General features: G+C 38.4%; 3 protein-coding genes across 3 annotated transcripts; all 3 read left to right on the top strand.

Annotated features, from left to right (window-relative positions):
• The first annotated feature begins 4989 nt into the window (after positions 1-4989).
• Positions 4990-5367, top strand: LOC143890855 (protein transport protein Sec61 subunit gamma). Its single transcript, XM_077395537.1, has 2 exons — positions 4990-5083; positions 5252-5367. Exons 1-2 carry the CDS (start codon positions 4990-4992, stop codon positions 5365-5367), a joined length of 210 nt encoding a protein of 69 aa, XP_077251652.1.
• A 3478-nt stretch (positions 5368-8845) lies between these two features.
• On the top strand, positions 8846-9223 carry LOC143890856 (protein transport protein Sec61 subunit gamma). Its single transcript, XM_077395538.1, has 2 exons — positions 8846-8939; positions 9108-9223. Exons 1-2 carry the CDS (start codon positions 8846-8848, stop codon positions 9221-9223), a joined length of 210 nt encoding a protein of 69 aa, XP_077251653.1.
• A 3475-nt stretch (positions 9224-12698) lies between these two features.
• LOC143890854 (protein transport protein Sec61 subunit gamma) lies at positions 12699-13076 on the top strand. The gene is made up of 2 exons (XM_077395536.1): positions 12699-12792; positions 12961-13076. Exons 1-2 carry the CDS (start codon positions 12699-12701, stop codon positions 13074-13076), a joined length of 210 nt encoding a protein of 69 aa, XP_077251651.1.
• The last annotated feature ends 7333 nt before the right edge of the window (positions 13077-20409 follow it).

Genomic DNA, 20409 nt, shown 5'->3' with positions numbered 1-20409 from the left:
AATAAGGAAAATATTTCCGATCCAGCGTTACGCAGATTGGTTTTTCCTTCCTTCGCCTGGGTACTTTGTACCCTGATGATTAGTAGTGCAATGTCACGTAGTGACTTGCCTAATCATCGTTCCGCAATGTGCAGCTTCCTAACGTGTTAGGAGTCATGCGTATCTGCGAAGAGGTTTGTATGGGACTGTTTAGCAGGACATACAAATTTGGGTTTATGTGGAACTGTTTAGCAGAACCGCGTGATCCAGAGTGATTCGCTACCTTGAAAGAGTGGAGTCAGAATTACTCGGATAGTTACACAGATTTATTTTCAGCAATGATCTGTATAACTATCGCTAGGCTTGAGACTTAGTCTCGCCTTTGGTATTAAGATGTTTGAGTTTAGCTCAAATATTCGAATACCCTAATAAATTGGTCAAGTCTTAGACTGATCCGCATGATATAAAAAAAAAAAAAAACTCTTTGAGTGTTTGGTTTTGAACTTATTTTGGACGAGTTTTGATACATTGGTCTTTGGCCTATTTTTGCAGGTTTCTAAAAAAGAAAAAAAAAAAACTCTTTGAGTGTTTCGAATTATACTTGTCTTAGACAAATCGCAACGTGGTTTCTAAAAAAAAAAGGTGAAAACTCGTGGAGTGATTGGAATGATTTGTTTGTTTGGTTGGTTGGTGCTCTTAGAGCAATTGTTATGTTTGCTTTGGCTTAGCCTGATAAAAAAAAAAAAAAAAAAAAGTGTTTGTGTTGTTGTAATCGTTCGTTCGTTTTCTTATTAACTAGTTTAGATAGTTGAGTCATGAGTATTAGGGAGAGACTATCTCTTTGAGATGTCTTAGTTGCCGAGTTAAGAGTTAGTGAGAGGCTATCTCTCTATTGTTGGTAGAGTTTTATCTTTGTGAATATCATTTTGAAGCTGAAAAAAAAAAAAAAAACCAAAAATTTGTTTTGCTTTTGGGTCAGTCAAAATGTGTCGTCTGTTCAGCTTTGCCATTCGCGTGTTACACACGCTCTGCCAAAGAGGGGCATCTGTAGACACCCCATTTTGACCGGACCCAAGTTCGCTATGCCTGGGCGAAATCCCGTTCAATCATTTTCGTCGTGTTTCGCATTTTTCCGCTAAGTGTTGAGAAGAGATTATTCATAAGAATCCGACCAAGGGAGAATTTGGACCCGTTTGGTGGGCCCGCATTGAACATTTGTCTAAATTCGAATCAACCGGGGGGCCCACATTGTTTAGATCCGAAAAATTGAAAAATACCCTGATTGGTGAATTTAGTGTGTTAAATCCATGTGAGAACCCCCTCTATCATTGATTTATATGTTTTAGGTCATTAATATCTTGATCTGACTTTACGGATCATCAATCGGGACAAAATAAGCTAGGGTCACTTCATAGCCCGGACCCTGATTCCATTCCGAGACCCGATTTCCTTAAATCGTTAGATCAATGGCAGATCTTGACCTGGGTCTAACCATCCAAAACCACCTAACCTCTCCTCTCATCCTAACCCTCCAAACCTCACCTAACCTCTCCTCTCATCCTAACCATCCAAACCTCACCTAACCTCACCTAACCACCTAACCTCACATAACCTTACCTAACCTCACCTAACCTTACCTAACCTCACCTAACCTCACCTAACCTCCTATCCCATTCTCCTATAAATACCCTCTCATCCCACCATCCAAAGGAGGAGAAGAAAGGTAAGAACCCCTCTCTTAGAAAAAAAACCATCTCTCTCTCTCTCTCTCTCCCCATTCAAAGTGAGGAGAGCAAAGAAGAAAAAAAAAGATCAAGAGGAAGAAAAGCGGAAGCGATCGCACATAGGCGGGATTTTCGAGTTTTTCGGCTTTTGGATTCGGCAAGGAACTCATCACAGGTAGGTACACTGTTTTCAGAATTTTTCAGAATTATTTGGTATATTTTCGGATTTTTGCATGATTTTTAACGAAGAAAACTAAAAGATATACTAAACAGATTCCAAAAATAATGAAATTTCGTGGGAAAATAATATGATAATGATACATTCTACCATGAATTTGTGAGAATTTTTGGATTTTGTTTGGTGTATTATTTTACGCATTCTTTGAAAATTATCAGATTTTGGGAGAATTGTTACTGACGTCAAATCACAGATAAAATTCTCCAAATTTTTACAGTAGTCTTAAATTCTATACTTCTTGCTTCTGTAAAATTTTCAAGTGATTTGGATCTTGTTTCATATGAGCTGTAGTGTTAATTCATAATCTGGTTTAAAATTTGAAAAATCCGAAACTGATAGTAAATAGTTTTCTAAATTCATGGAAATCTCACAGCATGCTATTTTCCCTTATCTCTTACTACTGTAGAAATTTCATGGAATTTAGATTTCTATTTCTAGTAGTTTCTGTGTTATTTTGCAATCTGGTCAATTAGTTGTTAAATCGAAATTAAATATGAGTTTAATGTAAAAAATCTGTAAAAATCTTCCAGGAAGCTACATTCTATCACATCTTCTTGCTACAGAAATTTCAAATCATTTCGAATTCGTTTGTAACAGTTTCACTTGTAAAATCACTCATATGGTTAAAAATTGGTAAAATCCATTAAAAAATTAAAATTAATTGAAAATCATCTTAAAATCTCTAAAGCACCTTCATCTTTGTGTGTGTTTGGGAGACCCGCCCGGTCTCATTCTCTCGTTAGTCCTCTTTGTGCGCCGTTTGGTTTTGGAAGAACGCCCTACTCGGCTTGGCTCCATACCCCTACCCTTATGGGTATTGGGTTGCACATTTGTTGCACCCTAGGGCTAGGTAGCTGTCCGGCCCGGCTGGGTGTTTTACCTCTGCCAAATGTGCAAATTCGTGTTTCCTTTTCTTTTAGAGAGTCTTTGACTCATCTATCCTTTAGTTGGTGTTATTGGAGTCTTTGACTCATGTTTCCATTTCTTTTAGAGAGTCTTTGACTCATTCGTTCTTTTGTTGTATTACTAGGAAGTCTTTGACTCATTGGTTCTTCTGTTGGCGTTATTTGGGAGTCTTTGACTCATTCCTCCTCTAAGTTGTAGTATTAGAGAGTCTCTGACTCATTTGTTCCCCTCTTTAGTGTTGTTAGTTCGGAGTTTCTCCTTTAGAGTTGTTGATTACTTCGCTTTGATTAGAGGCTAACTCAGTCTTATTAAAGCTTTGCTTGCTTGGGATCTTGGATCGTTTTCTCTCTTCTTGGGACGCTATCTTTCTTGTTGTGGTTCGTCTCTTTGAGGCGTTAGTTGCTTGTTTGGGGTTTCCCCTTTTTACTTTAGGGCTTTGCCCTAGTTTATGGTTATGCTTGTTTGTTCTCTGTAAGAGTGAATTCATCTAAAGGTCCTGAGCATTGGAAAAGCTTTAAAATCCAAAAACATTGGAAATTTAAAACTCAAAAACATTTGAAAACCTCTAAAAAGCCAAAAGTGTTGAGTGTTTTAGAAATAACAATTAGGAGAGTTCGTTTCGAACTACGTTGGCTTGATCCTCTTCCGAGGTACGTAGTGCAGCTTGGGATTTATATCCCAAGTCCAGCCAAACTTTTTTGTAAATAACTGTTTTAAACCTTCTTCAAAAACCTTTAAAATCTTGTTTTCAAAAGATCTTCCTCTAGAGTTAGGAGTTTCTCCTAGATAGAGAGTTTTAGAGTTAGGATTTTTTTTTGATAGGTTATTTGATTGTTTGTTTGCTGTGTGCTTGTTTTAGAGTTAGGGGTCTTTCCTAGAGTTATAGGAGCGCCTCCGTCCGGTCAGTCGGCGATCCACATCGCCGAGTGATGACTAGAGTAGGATACGCTAGTCCACCCTTGGTTTTCCTTAGGAAATACAGCCTAGTCACACATAGATTGTAAGAACCACCTGCATTAGCTTAGGGCTAATCTGCATTTAGTTAGGGCATATGGGTGTCATAAAATCCACAATTCACTGAAATTTAAATAATCGTACAAGAAACTTTAATAACCGGTTCGGTCTTTTAGATCGAGTCTAGGATAGAAGTCTAGGTGTCTTAGGCATCCTAGCTTAGAATAGGTGCGAAGAACTACGTTGCCTTGATTCTCGTGGAGGCGGGGATACGTAGGCTTCTTTGGATGAATACCAGACCATCCGAGGACTCAGGCTAATAATTTAGAGTCTTAGGATTTGTTATGTAGTCATCGTATATTTTGATGTGTTTTCTTACTTTCTAGTACTGATCCTATACCTTTAGCTATAGCTTGCATGCGTTTGCATATCAGAAATTAGATCATAGGGTGCATGTCACGTAGTTCGCACATTAACAGAGAGTTGAATGAGCAATTTAAAATGAATTTAAAAGAGTTAACTTTTGGAATTTAAGACCGATTATCGGGCAGGAATGGTGCATGTGGTGGATAAATCCCCATACCTTCCATTCTTGTAACCAGGTAGCGAGTCTAGATTTCTGGTTAATTATGGGTCATAGATCCCACATCTAGGTGGCGACTCTGTCAGTCTCTTTTGTGTGGAATTCGGATTGCCTTAGTGATCTCAAGTTCACATAAAAGATGAATTAAAATCAATAATAAAAGGCACACGCCAATCGCGTGGGTACGAGAGACCAAGAGATAGTGCGTGGCGGCTCGCGCCCCACACCCCTCTCGCGGGATCGGGTCCCACACCAACGCAACGTTTGATATAGGTGGTGATAAATTCGCACCCTCTGTGGGATAATTCGCACCACTGTAAAGGAGGGAATGTGGCAGACTTTAACGCCTAAAGTGGTGCAAACTATCCTACAGAGAAAGCGAATTTATCATCTCTCTTGATATAATGTCTCATACTGAGTCATCTAGTCAGAAAAATCAAAGGGAGTTTCTCTTAAATAAGTGAAAAAAGTAGGGGGTTTGTGGTAAATAGCGTCAAACTACTATAAAACGCGTCAACATAAGGCTTCTTTCTTTACATAGTCATACAATTCTCAAATTTCTCCTTCTCCTCTCAGATCTAGGGTTTCTTCTCCTCCTTCTGAAAATGGATGCCATAGATTCAGTGGTCGATCCTTTGAGAGAATTCGCCAAGGACAGCTACCGCCTCGTCAAGAGATGCCACAAACCAGATCGGAAAGGTAAAATTACAGTCCGATCGCTCTTTCTATCGATTATTCTTTTTTTTTTGAATTTTTTGATCAAATCTTCGAAATATCATGTGGATGTTCGAAATTTAAAATCTCTCGTTAATCTTTTTATTTTTTTCCCTCCTCGATTTGGTTTTGAAATCGCTCAATACGGTGTAGAATTCACGAAAGTTGCGTTTCGTACTGCGATCGGGTTCGTTGTGATGGGATTTGTAGGGTTTTTCGTGAAGCTGATCTTTATTCCAATCAACAATATCATCGTAGGTTCTGTCTAGGTAAGGATCCCAAATAACCCTAACTTTTCTTTTCTTTTTTGAATGGACGATTACTTTTCTCATTCATTTATTTTTAACTGTTGTTGAAATATTGGCATGCATGTGAGGAATTCTGTCATTATTTCATTTTTTTTTTTTTTAGTTCAAGGATGAGAATGTAGAAATATTACCACTATTGTAGCTGATTGGAAGATTTGGGTTATCACATGATTAGCAATTTTAATTGATAATCAAATTTTGAAGCTGTTTGGAATTTTATTTTATTTTATGAAATTGTTGAAATTAGCTGAATGCCTGTGCGGGATGCACGTGTTAAGATAGTATTTTTAGAATTAGTCTATAGAGTTCAATTATGGACGCATTAAAGCAAGGTTATTAGATACTGAAGGGAAACCCACATGCAAGTTTCCTTGCATGAATTAGTGGACCAATCGCTAATTGTGGTTGCTCCCTTTGGCATGAGCGAACCTGTTTTGGAATGGGTTAGGAATGAGGGGTAATATCCATTTATTGTAGCCTAGGAGGGACTCATGGCTAAATAATGGATGCAAAACTGAAATATTCTCCATTACGAATAGACGAAAACCATCGGCACAGTCTTGCAGAATTATAAGATAGTTAGAGGAGACATTATGCCTAGTTTTTAAAAGAAAAATAATGGTGGCAGAAGCATATGTTTGAACCACTTGTTTAATGATCTAAACCGTTTGGATGTTTGCGGCGATATGCATGTATTTGAGGTGATATGTTGCATGTATTTGAGGTGATATGTTATGGGATTTGAAAGGATGTTTATAATCAAACAAAGAAGTGAAGTAGACAACCAACAATCCTCAGATTTTGTGAGCATTTCCCAAGTTGACTTGTCCTAATCGACTACTGGAAAGTGAAATACTCAAGAGGGGGGTGAATTGATTTTAACACTAAATTAGCCATTTTTAAAAAATTACCTATGAACCCTAATTGGAATTTTTCTTCACTTAATTAAATATTTGGTTAGTGCAAATATAATTGAAAGCAAAATGAAACGTCAAACCAAAAACAATAATGAAAGTGCAAGACAAGAAAGAACACACCGATGTATAGTGGTTCGGGCAAAGCCTTACTCCACTCTTCTTAAGATCGTCCTTAAGGATTTCCACTATTGGAGACCTCCACGATGCCCGGCTCCGAGGCGGTTACACTTCCAAGGGATATTAAATGAGGATGCCCTTACACCTTTACAAAGACTCTCCTTCTCCGCCGAGTTCTAAGCGGTTGTTCTCTAGGGAATTAAAAAAGGAATGCCCTAGCCACCTATACAAGAAGTGAAGATTGAATTGCTTGGCTTCTTCTTGAAAGCTTGATGCTCTTTGTAGATCCTTGATTGCTCTTCAATGATCCATTGCACCCAAAAAGATGTTTTGTTCATGAAAAGCTGCCCATTGTTGGAAGAAGATCAAGACCAAAATCCATGAGTTTTAATATGGAAAAGACAAATAATTAACAAAATCTTTCATGGGTTTCAAACATATAAATGTATCAAGAATGAAATTGATGCAACTGAGGTAATGAGTTTACCATTTTCTACTGTATTTTCCCTCCAGTTTCCCTTGGAAGAGACCTGTTAGCTGCTCCTCTTCTCTCTTTTCCGTTTAAGGGCAGAGAGAGAGACCTGTGCCCTAGTTTTTATCTGTATTTTTTTACGCTTCACTCGACTTGTGAGAGTGGGGCTCACATAATTTGATGATCTAAACCATTCATTTGTTCCTCCTCGGCTCAAATTTTTTTTCAGTAGGATGATCCTATCCGTCCAATATGTTATGTGTAAAATGAATGGCACGGTAGAGAAACCTCCTTGAAAGTCCATTCTTAAAAAATGAATGGTTAAGATCATCCAATTTTGTGCCCCTCAACCGTCCAATATTGATATATATGATGAGTTGTCATCGTAGCACAACTCTCATCCAACCATTGCTTCCATATTGGGGCCATTTGGATACGCGGATTTTAAAATCCAGGTTTTAGGTTGAAAGCAATGTACAAGAGGGTTCACCATCAAGCTGCTGTGTGCTCTTCCGACAGCGTTTCTTGGATTTTAGGTAAGAAATCCAGGTTTTTGAAATGTCTCCCACATCCTGCGATTTCTTAAACATGGAAACATGGGATGATCTGTTGCTCTCTCACTGACGGAAGAAGGGCAAGGAATCAGAAAACGACGGATGGTCCGCTTCCTCTCTTGCATCTTATCTACAATTTTGAAGAAATCCTAGATTCTAAAATCCACGTATCCAAACGGCTTAGGGTCATCCTTTCTTGCCCCAATTAAGGGTGCAACTTGGGTCAAACTCAACTCGAAACAGACGGTTTTAACTTGCTTGGGTTGGCATTTCCTTATGTTGGGTTGGGAAAAGCCAACCCGATTTAATTTCGGGTTGGGTTAGGGTTGAGGCCTTGGCAACCCGACCCAACTTGAACCCAGCCTCCGTCCTCTAATTTAATTGTGATTTTCTCTGTGCTTTGTTTTTTCTTGTACTATTCTGTTTGCCCTAGGAGAATCCAAACCCAACCCAACTCAAACCTGGCTCGATTTGGAAAAAAAAAAAAAAACAGGTTAGATGGTTGACCATCCTCGACCTGAGGTCCAAGTTAGGTCGAGTTAGGATTGAGGGAATGCTATCTCGGGTTGGGCTAGGGTTGGCTGCAACCCTATGCAACCCGACCCAAGTTGCACCCCTAGACCCAATACATGATATTTTTATTTTGCCCAACTGAGAAAAAAAAAATTAATGAATTTTTTTTAGAGGAATTCTAGACTGAAGGGAGCCCTTGCAAAAAAGAGGTGAAAGGCTCTCCCATTGGCTGCACATCCCCATCATGCATTAATAACTGCCGAAAAGTCAAACATGATGGTGATTTGCAGCCATTGGGGGAGCCCTTTCACCTCTTTTTTGCGAGGGTTCCCTTCAGTTTAGACTTCCTATTTTTTAAAAAAATTAAAATAACTAATTTATTTTTTCCCCGTTCGTGTTAAGGTAATAGAAATACGAATCGGATTAGGAATTTAGGATACGTATTTCGATAATCCAACGCAACGTTTGATATAGGTGGTGATAAATTCGAATTTAGGATACGTATTTCGATAATCCAACGCAACGTTTGATATAGGTGGTGATAAATTCGCACCCTCTGTGGGATAATTCGCACCACTGTAAAGGAGGGAATGTGGCAGACTTTAACGAATAAAGTGGTGCAAACTATCCTACAGAGAAAGCGAATTTATCATCTCTCTTGATATAATGTCTCATACTGAGTAATCTAGTCAGAAAAATCAAAGGGAGTTTCTCTTAAATAAGTGAAAAAGTAGGGAGTTTGTGGTAAATAGCGTCAAACTACTATAAAACGCGTCAACATAAGGCTTCTTTCTTTACATAGTCATACAATTCTCAAATTTCTCCTTCTCCTCTCAGATCTAGGGTTTCTTCTCCTCCTTCTGAAAATGGATGCCATAGATTCAGTGGTCGATCCTTTGAGAGAATTCGCCAAGGACAGCTACCGCCTCGTCAAGAGATGCCACAAACCAGATCGGAAAGGTAAAATTACAGTCCGATCGCTCTTTCTATCGATTATTCTTTTTTTTTGAATTTTTTGATCAAATCTTCGAAATATCATGTGGATCTTCGAAATTTAAAATCTCTCGTTAATCTTTTTATTTTTTTTCCCTCCTCGATTTGGTTTTGAAATCGCTCAATACGGTGTAGAATTCACGAAAGTTGCGTTTCGTACTGCGATCGGGTTCGTTGTGATGGGATTTGTAGGGTTTTTCGTGAAGCTGATCTTTATTCCAATCAACAATATCATCGTAGGTTCTGTCTAGGTAAGGATCCCAAATAACCCTAACTTTTCTTTTCTTTTTTGAATGGACGATTACTTTTCTCATTCATTTATTTTTAACTGTTGTTGAAATATTGGCATGCATGTGAGGAATTCTGTCATTATTTCATTTTTTTTTTTTTAGTTCAAGGATGAGAATGTAGAAATATTACCACTATTGTAGCTGATTGGAAGATTTGGGTTATCACATGATTAGCAATTTTAATTGATAATCAAATTTTGAAGCTGTTTGGAATTTTATTTTATTTTATGAAATTGTTGAAATTAGCTGAATGCCTGTGCGGGATGCACGTGTTAAGATAGTATTTTTAGAATTAGTCTATAGAGTTCAATTATGGACGCATTAAAGCAAGGTTATTAGATACTGAAGGGAAACCCACATGCAAGTTTCCTTGCATGAATTAGTGGACCAATCGCTAATTGTGGTTGCTCCCTTTGGCATGAGCGAACCTGTTTTGGAATGGGTTAGGAATGAGGGGTAATATCCATTTATTGTAGCCTAGGAGGGACTCATGGCTAAATAATGGATGCAAAACTGAAATATTCTCCATTACGAATAGACGAAAACCATCGGCACAGTCTTGCAGAATTATAAGATAGTTAGAGGAGACATTATGCCTAGTTTTTAAAAGAAAAATAATGGTGGCAGAAGCATATGTTTGAACCACTTGTTTAATGATCTAAACCGTTTGGATGTTTGCGGCGATATGCATGTATTTGAGGTGATATGTTGCATGTATTTGAGGTGATATGTTATGGGATTTGAAAGGATGTTTATAATCAAACAAAGAAGTGAAGTAGACAACCAACAATCCTCAGATTTTGTGAGCATTTCCCAAGTTGACTTGTCCTAATCAACTACTGGAAAGTGAAATACTCAAGAGGGGGGTGAATTGATTTTAACACTAAATTAGCCATTTTTAAAAAATTACCTATGAACCCTAATTGGAATTTTTCTTCACTTAATTAAATATTTGGTTAGTGCAAATATAATTGAAAGCAAAATGAAACGTCAAACCAAAAACAATAATGAAAGTGCAAGACAAGAAAGAACACACCGATGTATAGTGGTTCGGGCAAAGCCTTACTCCACTCTTCTTAAGATCGTCCTTAAGGATTTCCACTATTGGAGACCTCCACGATGCCCGGCTCCGAGGCGGTTACACTTCCAAGGGATATTAAATGAGGATGCCCTTACACCTTTACAAAGACTCTCCTTCTCCGCCGAGTTCTAAGCAGTTGTTCTCTAGGGAATTAAAAAAGGAATGCCCTAGCCACCTATACAAGAAGTGAAGATTGAATTGCTTGGCTTCTTCTTGAAAGCTTGATGCTCTTTGTAGATCCTTGATTGCTCTTCAATGAACCATTGCACCCAAAAAGATGTTTTGTTCATGAAAAGCTGCCCATTGTTGGAAGAAGATCAAGACCAAAATCCATGAGTTTTAATATGGAAAAGACAAATAATTAACAAAATCTTTCATGGGTTTCAAACATATAAATGTATCAAGAATGAAATTGATGCAACTGAGGTAATGGGTTTACCATTTTCTACTGTATTTTCCCTCCAGTTTCCCTTGGAAGAGACTTGTTAGCTGCTCCTCTTCTCTCTTTTCCGTTTAAGGGCAGAGAGAGACCTGTGCCCTAGTTTTTATCTGTATTTTTTTACGCTTCACTCGACTTGTGAGAGTGGGGCTCACATAATTTGATGATCTAAACCATTCATTTGTTCCTCCTCGGCTCAAATTTTTTTTCAGTAGGATGATCCTATCCGTCCAATATGTTCTGTGTAAAATGAATGGCACGGTAGAGAAACCTCCTTGAAAGTCCATTCTTAAAAAATGAATGGTTAAGATCATCCAATTTTGTGCCCCTCAACCGTCCAATATTGATATATATGATGAGTTGTCATCGTAGCACAACTCTCATCCAACCATTGCTTCCATATTGGGGCCATTTGGATACGCGGATTTTAAAATCCAGGTTTTAGGTTGAAAGCAATGTACAAGAGGGTTCACCATCAAGCTGCTGTGTGCTCTTCCGACAGCGTTTCTTGGATTTTAGGTAAGAAATCCAGGTTTTTGAAATGTCTCCCACATCCTGCGATTTCTAAAACATGGAAACATGGGATGATCTGTTGCTCTCTCACTGACGGAAGAAGGGCAAGGAATCAGAAAACGACGGATGGTCCGCTTCCTCTCTTGCATCTTATCTACAATTTTGAAGAAATCCTAGATTCTAAAATCCACGTATCCAAACGGCTTAGGGTCATCCTTTCTTGCCCCAATTAAGGGTGCAACTTGGGTCAAACTCAACTCGAAACAGACGGTTTTAACTTGCTTGGGTTGGCATTTCCTTATGTTGGGTTGGGAAAAGCCAACCCGATTTAATTTCGGGTTGGGTTAGGGTTGAGGCCTTGGCAACCCGACCCAACTTGAACCCAGCCTCCGTCCTCTAATTTAATTGTGATTTTCTCTGTGCTTTGTTTTTTCTTGTACTATTCTGTTTGCCCTAGGAGAATCCAAACCCAACCCAACTCAAACCTGGCTCGATTTGGAAAAAAAAAAAAAAACAGGTTAGATGGTTGACCATCCTCGACCTGAGGTCCAAGTTAGGTCGAGTTAGGATTGAGGGAATGCTATCTCGGGTTGGGCTAGGGTTGGCTGCAACCCTATGCAACCCGACCCAAGTTGCACCCCTAGACCCAATACATGATATTTTTATTTTGCCCAACTGAGAAAAAAAAAATTAATGAATTTTTTTTAGAGGAATTCTAGACTGAAGGGAGCCCTTGCAAAAAAGAGGTGAAAGGCTCTCCCATTGGCTGCACATCCCCATCATGCATTAATAACTGCCGAAAAGTCAAACATGATGGTGATTTGCAGCCATTGGGGGAGCCCTTTCACCTCTTTTTTGCGAGGGTTCCCTTCAGTTTAGACTTCCTATTTTTTAAAAAAATTAAAATAACTAATTTATTTTTTCCCCGTTCGTGTTAAGGTAATAGAAATACGAATCGGATTAGGAATTTAGGATACGTATTTCGATAATCCAACGCAACGTTTGATATAGGTGGTGATAAATTCGAATTTAGGATACGTATTTCGATAATCCAACGCAACGTTTGATATAGGTGGTGATAAATTCGCACCCTCTGTGGGATAATTCGCACCACTGTAAAGGAGGGAATGTGGCAGACTTTAACGAATAAAGTGGTGCAAACTATCCTACAGAGAAAGCGAATTTATCATCTCTCTTGATATAATGTCTCATACTGAGTAATCTAGTCAGAAAAATCAAAGGGAGTTTCTCTTAAATAAGTGAAAAAGTAGGGAGTTTGTGGTAAATAGCGTCAAACTACTATAAAACGCGTCAACATAAGGCTTCTTTCTTTACATAGTCATACAATTCTCAAATTTCTCCTTCTCCTCTCAGATCTAGGGTTTCTTCTCCTCCTTCTGAAAATGGATGCCATAGATTCAGTGGTCGATCCTTTGAGAGAATTCGCCAAGGACAGCTACCGCCTCGTCAAGAGATGCCACAAACCAGATCGGAAAGGTAAAATTACAGTCCGATCGCTCTTTCTATCGATTATTCTTTTTTTTTGAATTTTTTGATCAAATCTTCGAAATATCATGTGGATCTTCGAAATTTAAAATCTCTCGTTAATCTTTTTATTTTTTTTCCCTCCTCGATTTGGTTTTGAAATCGCTCAATACGGTGTAGAATTCACGAAAGTTGCGTTTCGTACTGCGATCGGGTTCGTTGTGATGGGATTTGTAGGGTTTTTCGTGAAGCTGATCTTTATTCCAATCAACAATATCATCGTAGGTTCTGTTTAGGTAAGGATCCCAAATAACCCTAACTTTTCTTTTCTTTTTTGAATGGACGATTACTTTTCTCATTCATTTATTTTTAACTGTTGTTGAAATATTGGCATGCATGTGAGGAATTCTGTCATTATTTCATTTTTTTTTTTTTAGTTCAAGGATGAGAATGTAGAAATATTACCACTATTGTAGCTGATTGGAAGATTTGGGTTATCACATGATTAGCAATTTTAATTGATAATCAAATTTTGAAGCTGTTTGGAATTTTATTTTATTTTATGAAATTTTTGAAATTAGCTGAATGCCTGTGCGGGATGCACGTGTTAAGATAGTATTTTTAGAATTAGTCTATAGAGTTCAATTATGGACGCATTAAAGCAAGGTTATTAGATACTGAAGGGAAACCCACATGCAAGTTTCCTTGCATGAATTAGTGGACCAATCGCTAATTGTGGTTGCTCCCTTTGGCATGAGCGAACCTGTTTTGGAATGGGTTAGGAATGAGGGGTAATATCCATTTATTGTAGCCTAGGAGGGACTCATGGCTAAATAATGGATGCAAAACTGAAATATTCTCCATTACGAATAGACGAAAACCATCGGCACAGTCTTGCAGAATTATAAGATAGTTAGAGGAGACATTATGCCTAGTTTTTAAAAGAAAAATAATGGTGGCAGAAGCATATGTTTGAACCACTTGTTTAATGATCTAAACCGTTTGGATGTTTGCGGCGATATGCATGTATTTGAGGTGATATGTTGCATGTATTTGAGGTGATATGTTATGGGATTTGAAAGGATGTTTATAATCAAACAAAGAAGTGAAGTAGACAACCAACAATCCTCAGATTTTGTGAGCATTTCCCAAGTTGACTTGTCCTAATCGACTACTGGAAAGTGAAATACTCAAGAGGGGGGTGAATTGATTTTAACACTAAATTAGCCATTTTTAAAAAATTACCTATGAACCCTAATTGGAATTTTTCTTCACTTAATTAAATATTTGGTTAGTGCAAATATAATTGAAAGCAAAATGAAACGTCAAACCAAAAACAATAATGAAAGTGCAAGACAAGAAAGAACACACCGATTTATAGTGGTTCGGGCAAAGCCTTACTCCACTCTTCTTAAGATCGTCCTTAAGGATTTCCACTATTGGAGACCTCCACGATGCCCGGCTCCGAGGCGGTTACACTTCCAAGGGATATTAAATGAGGATGCCCTTACACCTTTACAAAGACTCTCCTTCTCCGCCGAGTTCTAAGCGGTTGTTCTCTAGGGAATTAAAAAAGGAATGCCCTAGCCACCTATACAAGAAGTGAAGATTGAATAGCTTGGCTTCTTCTTGAAAGCTTGATGCTCTTTGTAGATCCTTGATTGCTCTTCAATGATCCATTGCACCCAAAAAGATGTTTTGTTCATGAAAAGCTGCCCATTGTTGGAAGAAGATCAAGACCAAAATCCATGAGTTTTAATATGGAAAAGACAAATAATTAACAAAATCTTTCATGGGTTTCAAACATATAAATGTATCAAGAATGAAATTGATGCAACTGAGGTAATGAGTTTACCATTTTCTACTGTATTTTCCCTCCAGTTTCCCTTGGAAGAGACCTGTTAGCTGCTCCTCTTCTCTCTTTTCCGTTTAAGGGCAGAGAGAGAGACCTTTGCCCTAGTTTTTATCTGTATTTTTTTACGCTTCACTCGACTTGTGAGAGTGGGGCTCACATAATTTGATGATCTAAACCATTCATTTGTTCCTCCTCGGCTCAAATTTTTTTTCAGTAGGATGATCCTATCCGTCCAATATGTTCTGTGTAAAATGAATGGCACGGTAGAGAAACCTCCTTGAAAGTCCATTCTTAAAAAATGAATGGTTAAGATCATCCAATTTTGTGCCCCTCAACCGTCCAATATTGATATATATGATGAGTTGTCATCGTAGCACAACTCTCATCCAACCATTGCTTCCATATTGGGGCCATTTGGATACGCGGATTTTAAAATCCAGGTTTTAGGTTGAAAGCAATGTACAAGAGGGTTCACCATCAAGCTGCTGTGTGCTCTTCCGACAGCGTTTCTTGGATTTTAGGTAAGAAATCCAGGTTTTTGAAATGTCTCCCACATCCTGCGATTTCTAAAACATGGAAACATGGGATGATCTGTTGCTCTCTCACTGACGGAAGAAGGGCAAGGAATCAGAAAACGACGGATGGTCCGCTTCCTCTCTTGCATCTTATCTACAATTTGGAAGAAATCCTAGATTCTAAAATCCACGTATCCAAACGGCTTAGGGTCATCCTTTCTTGCCCCAATTAAGGGTGCAACTTGGGTCAAACTCAACTCGAAACAGACGGTTTTAACTTGCTTGGGTTGGCATTTCCTTATGTTGGGTTGGGAAAAGCCAACCCGATTTAATTTCGGGTTGGGTTAGGGTTGAGGCCTTGGCAACCCGACCCAACTTGAACCCAGCCTCCGTCCTCTAATTTAATTGTGATTTTCTCTGTGCTTTGTTTTTTCTTGTACTATTCTGTTTGCCCTAGGAGAATCCAAACCCAACCCAACTCAAACCTGGCTCGATTTGGAAAAAAAAAAAAAACAGGTTAGATGGTTGACCATCCTCGACCTGAGGTCCAAGTTAGGTCGAGTTAGGATTGAGGGAATGCTATCTCGGGTTGGGCTAGGGTTGGCTGCAACCCTATGCAACCCGACCCAAGTTGCACCCCTAGACCCAATACATGATATTTTTATTTTGCCCAACTGAGAAAAAAAAAATTAATGAATTTTTTTTAGAGGAATTCTAGACTGAAGGGAGCCCTTGCAAAAAAGAGGTGAAAGGCTCTCCCATTGGCTGCACATCCCCATCATGCATTAATAACTGCCGAAAAGTCAAACATGATGGTGATTTGCAGCCATTGGGGGAGCCCTTTCACCTCTTTTTTGCGAGGGTTCCCTTCAGTTTAGACTTCCTATTTTTTAAAAAAATTAAAATAACTAATTTATTTTTTCCCCGTTCGTGTTAAGGTAATAGAAATACGAATCGGATTAGGAATTTAGGATACGTATTTCGATAATCCAACGCAACGTTTGATATAGGTGGTGATAAATTCGAATTTAGGATACGTATTTCGATAATCCAACGCAACGTTTGATATAGGTGGTGATAAATTCGCACCCTCTGTGGGATAATTCGCACCACTGTAAAGGAGGGAATGTGGCAGACTTTAACGCCTAAAGTGGTGCAAACTATCCTACAGAGAAAGCGAATTTATCATCTCTCTTGATATAATGTCTCATACTGAGTAATCTAGTCAGAAAAATCAAAGGGAGTTTCTCTTAAATAAGTGAAAAAGTAGGGAGTTTGTGGTAAATAGCGTCAAACTACTATAAAACGCGTCAACATAAGGCTTCTTTCTTTACATAGTCATACAATTCTCAAATTTCTCCTTCTCCTCTCAGATCTAGGGTTTCTTCTCCTCCTTCTGAAAATGGATGCCATAGATTCAGTGGTCGATCCTTTGAGAGAATTCGCCAAGGACAGCTACCGCCTCGTCAAGAGATGCCACAAACCAGATCGGAAAGGTAAAATTACAGTCCGATCGCTCTTTCTATCGATTATTCTTTTTTTTTTTGAATTTTTTGATCAAATCTTCGAAATATCATGTGGATGTTCGAAATTTAAAATCTCTCGTTAATCTTTTTATTTTTTTCCCTCCTCGATTTGGTTTTGAAATCGCTCAATACGGTGTAGAATTCACGAAATTTGCGTTTCGTACTGCGATCGGGTTCGTTGTGATGGGATTTGTAGGGTTTTTCGTGAAGCTGATCTTTATTCCAATCAACAATATCATCGTAGGTTCTGTCTAGGTAAGGATCCCAAATAACCCTAACTTTTCTTTTCTTTTTTGAATGGACGATTACTTTTGTCATTCATTTATTTTTAACTGTTGTTGAAATATTGGCATGCATGTGAGGAATTCTGTCATTATTTCAATTTTTTTTTTTTTAGTTCAAGGATGAGAATGTAGAAATATTACCACTATTGTAGCTGATTGGAAGATTTGGGTTATCACATGATTAGCAATTTTAATTGATAATCAAATTTTGAAGCTGTTTGGAATTTTATTTTATTTTATGAAATTGTTGAAATTAGCTGAATGCCTGTGCGGGATGCACGTGTTAAGATAGTATTTTTAGAATTAGTCTATAGAGTTCAATTATGGACGCATTAAAGCAAGGTTATTAGATACTGAAGGGAAACCCACATGCAAGTTTCCTTGCATGAATTAGTGGACCAATCGCTAATTGTGGTTGCTCCCTTTGGCATGAGCGAACCTGTTTTGGAATGGGTTAGGAATGAGGGGTAATATCCATTTATTGTAGCCTAGGAGGGACTCATGGCTAAATAATGGATGCAAAACTGAAATATTCTCCATTACGAATAGACGAAAACCATCGGCACAGTCTTGCAGAATTATAAGATAGTTAGAGGAGACATTATGCCTAGTTTTTAAAAGAAAAATAATGGTGGCAGAAGCATATGTTTGAACCACTTGTTTAATGATCTAAACCGTTTGGATGTTTGCGGCGATATGCATGTATTTGAGGTGATATGTTGCATGTATTTGAGGTGATATGTTATGGGATTTGAAAGGATGTTTATAATCAAACAAAGAAGTGAAGTAGACAACCAACAATCCTCAGATTTTGTGAGCATTTCCCAAGTTGACTTGTCCTAATCGACTATTGGAAAGTGAAATACTCAAGAGGGGGGTGAATTGATTTTAACACTAAATTAGCCCTTTTTAAAAAATTACCTATGAACCCTAATTGGAATTTTTCTTCACTTAATTAAATATTTGGTTAGTGCAAATATAATTGAAAGCAAAATGAAACGTCAAACCAAAAACAATAATGAAAGTGCAAGACAAGAAATAACACACCGATGTATAGTGGTTCGGGCAAAGCCCTACTCCACTCTTCTTAAGATCGTCCTTAAGGATTTCCACTATTGGAGACCTCCACGATGCCCGGCTCCGAGGCGGTTACACTTCCAAGGGATATTAAATGAGGATGCCCTTACACCTTTACAAAGACTCTCCTTCTCCGCCGAGTTCTAAGCGGTTGTTCTCTAGGGAATTAAAAAAGGAATGCCCTAGCCACCTATACAAGAAGTGAAGATTGAATAGCTTGGCTTCTTCTTGAAAGCTTGATGCTCTTTGTAGATCCTTGATTGCTCTTCAATGATCCATTGCACCCAAAAAGATGTTTTGTTCATGAAAAGCTGCCCATTGTTGGAAGAAGATCAAGACCAAAATCCATGAGTTTTAATATGGAAAAGACAAATAATTAACAAAATCTTTCATGGGTTTCAAACATATAAATGTATCAAGAATGAAATTGATGCAACTGAGGTAATGGGTTTACCATTTTCTACTGTATTTTCCCTCCAGTTTCCCTTGGAAGAGACTTGTTTGCTGCTCCTCTTCTCTCTTTTCCGTTTAAGGGCAGAGAGAGAGACCTGTGCCCTAGTTTTTATCTGTATTTTTTTACGCTTCACTCGACTTGTGAGAGTGGGGCTCACATAATTTGATGATCTAAACCATTCATTTGTTCCTCCTCGGCTAAATTTTTTTTTCAGTAGGATGATCCTATCCGTCCAATATGTTCTGTGTAAAATGAATGGCACGGTAGAGAAACCTCCTTGAAAGTCCATTCTTAAAAAATGAATGGTTAAGATCATCCAATTTTGTGCCCCTCAACCGTCCAATATTGATATATATGATGAGTTGTCATCGTAGCACAACTCTCATCCAACCATTGCTTCCATATTGGGGCCATTTGGATACGCGGATTTTAAAATCCAGGTTTTAGGTTGAAAGCAATGTACAAGAGGGTTCACCATCAAGCTGCTGTGTGCTCTTCCGACAGCGTTTCTTGGATTTTAGGTAAGAAATCCAGGTTTTTGAAATGTCTCCCACATCCTGCGATTTCTAAAACATGGAAACATGGGATGATCTGTTGCTCTCTCACTGACGGAAGAAGGGCAAGGAATCAGAAAACGACGGATGGTCCGCTTCCTCTCTTGCATCTTATCTACAATTTTGAAGAAATCCTAGATTCTAAAATCCACGTATCCAAACGGCTTAGGGTCATCCTTTCTTGCCCCAATTAAGGGTGCAACTTGGGTCAAACTCAACTCGAAACAGACGGTTTTAACTTGCTTGGGTTGGCATTTCCTTATGTTGGGTTGGGAAAAGCCAACCCGATTTAATTTCGGGTTGGGTTAGGGTTGAGGCCTTGGCAACCCGACCCAACTTGAACCCAGCCTCCGTCCTCTAATTTAATTGTGATTTTCTCTGTGCTTTGTTTTTTCTTGTACTATTCTGTTTGCCCTAGGAGAATCCAAACCCAACCCAACTCAAACCTGGCTCGATTTGGAAAAAAAAAAAAAAACAGGTTAGATGGTTGACCATCCTCGACCTGAGGTCCAAGTTAGGTCGAGTTAGGATTGAGGGAATGCTATCTCGGGTTGGGCTAGGGTTGGCTGCAACCCTATGCAACCCGACCCAAGTTGCACCCCTAGACCCAATACATGATATTTTTATTTTGCCCAACTGAGAAAAAAAAAATTAATGAATTTTTTTTAGAGGAATTCTAGACTGAAGGGAGCCCTTGCAAAAAAGAGGTGAAAGGCTCTCCCATTGGCTGCACATCCCCATCATGCATTAATAACTGCCGAAAAGTCAAACATGATGGTGATTTGCAGCCATTGGGGGAGCCCTTTCACCTCTTTTTTGCGAGGGTTCCCTTCAGTTTAGACTTCCTATTTTTAAAAAAAATTAAAATAACTAATTTATTTCTTCCCCGTTCGTGTTAAGGTAATAGAAATACGAATCGGATTAGGAATTTAGGATACGTATTTCGATAATCCAACGCAACGTTTGATATAGGTGGTGATAAATTCGAATTTAGGATACGTATTTCGATAATCCAACGCAACGTTTGATATAGGTGGTGATAAATTCGCACCCTCTGTGGGATAATTCGCACCACTGTAAAGGAGGGAATGTGGCAGACTTTAACGCCTAAAGTGGTGCAAACTATCCTATAGAGAAAACGAATTTATCATCTCTCTTGATATAATGTCTCATACTGAGTAATCTAGTCAGAAAAATCAAAGGGAGTTTCTCTTAAATAAGTGAAAAAGTAGGGAGTTTGTGGTAAATAGCGTCAAACTACTATAAAACGCGTCAACATAAGGCTTCTTTCTTTACATAGTCATACAATTCTCAAATTTCTCCTTCTCCTCTCAGATCTAGGGTTTCTTCTCCTCCTTCTGAAA

This window comes from Tasmannia lanceolata, unplaced genomic scaffold (genome assembly GCF_043159265.1).
Source record: "Tasmannia lanceolata isolate RefF3 unplaced genomic scaffold, GAP_Taslan_0.1 ptg000013l, whole genome shotgun sequence".
In the NCBI taxonomy this organism is placed as follows: Eukaryota; Viridiplantae; Streptophyta; class Magnoliopsida; order Canellales; family Winteraceae; genus Tasmannia; species Tasmannia lanceolata.
Note: the sequence above shows the minus strand (reverse complement) of the source record. Positions and strands in the feature narration are given on the sequence as shown.

Excerpts from the sequence above, each read along its gene's own strand:
- LOC143890855 (XM_077395537.1), top strand. The coding sequence starts at position 4,990 with ATGGATGCCATAGATTCAGTGGTCGATCCTTTGAGAGAATTCGCCAAG. Across the intron at positions 5,084-5,251 it reads CCACAAACCAGATCGGAAAG|AATTCACGAAAGTTGCGTTT; the intron begins GTAAAATTACAG and ends AATACGGTGTAG.
- LOC143890856 (XM_077395538.1), top strand. The coding sequence starts at position 8,846 with ATGGATGCCATAGATTCAGTGGTCGATCCTTTGAGAGAATTCGCCAAG. Across the intron at positions 8,940-9,107 it reads CCACAAACCAGATCGGAAAG|AATTCACGAAAGTTGCGTTT; the intron begins GTAAAATTACAG and ends AATACGGTGTAG.
- LOC143890854 (XM_077395536.1), top strand. The coding sequence starts at position 12,699 with ATGGATGCCATAGATTCAGTGGTCGATCCTTTGAGAGAATTCGCCAAG. Across the intron at positions 12,793-12,960 it reads CCACAAACCAGATCGGAAAG|AATTCACGAAAGTTGCGTTT; the intron begins GTAAAATTACAG and ends AATACGGTGTAG.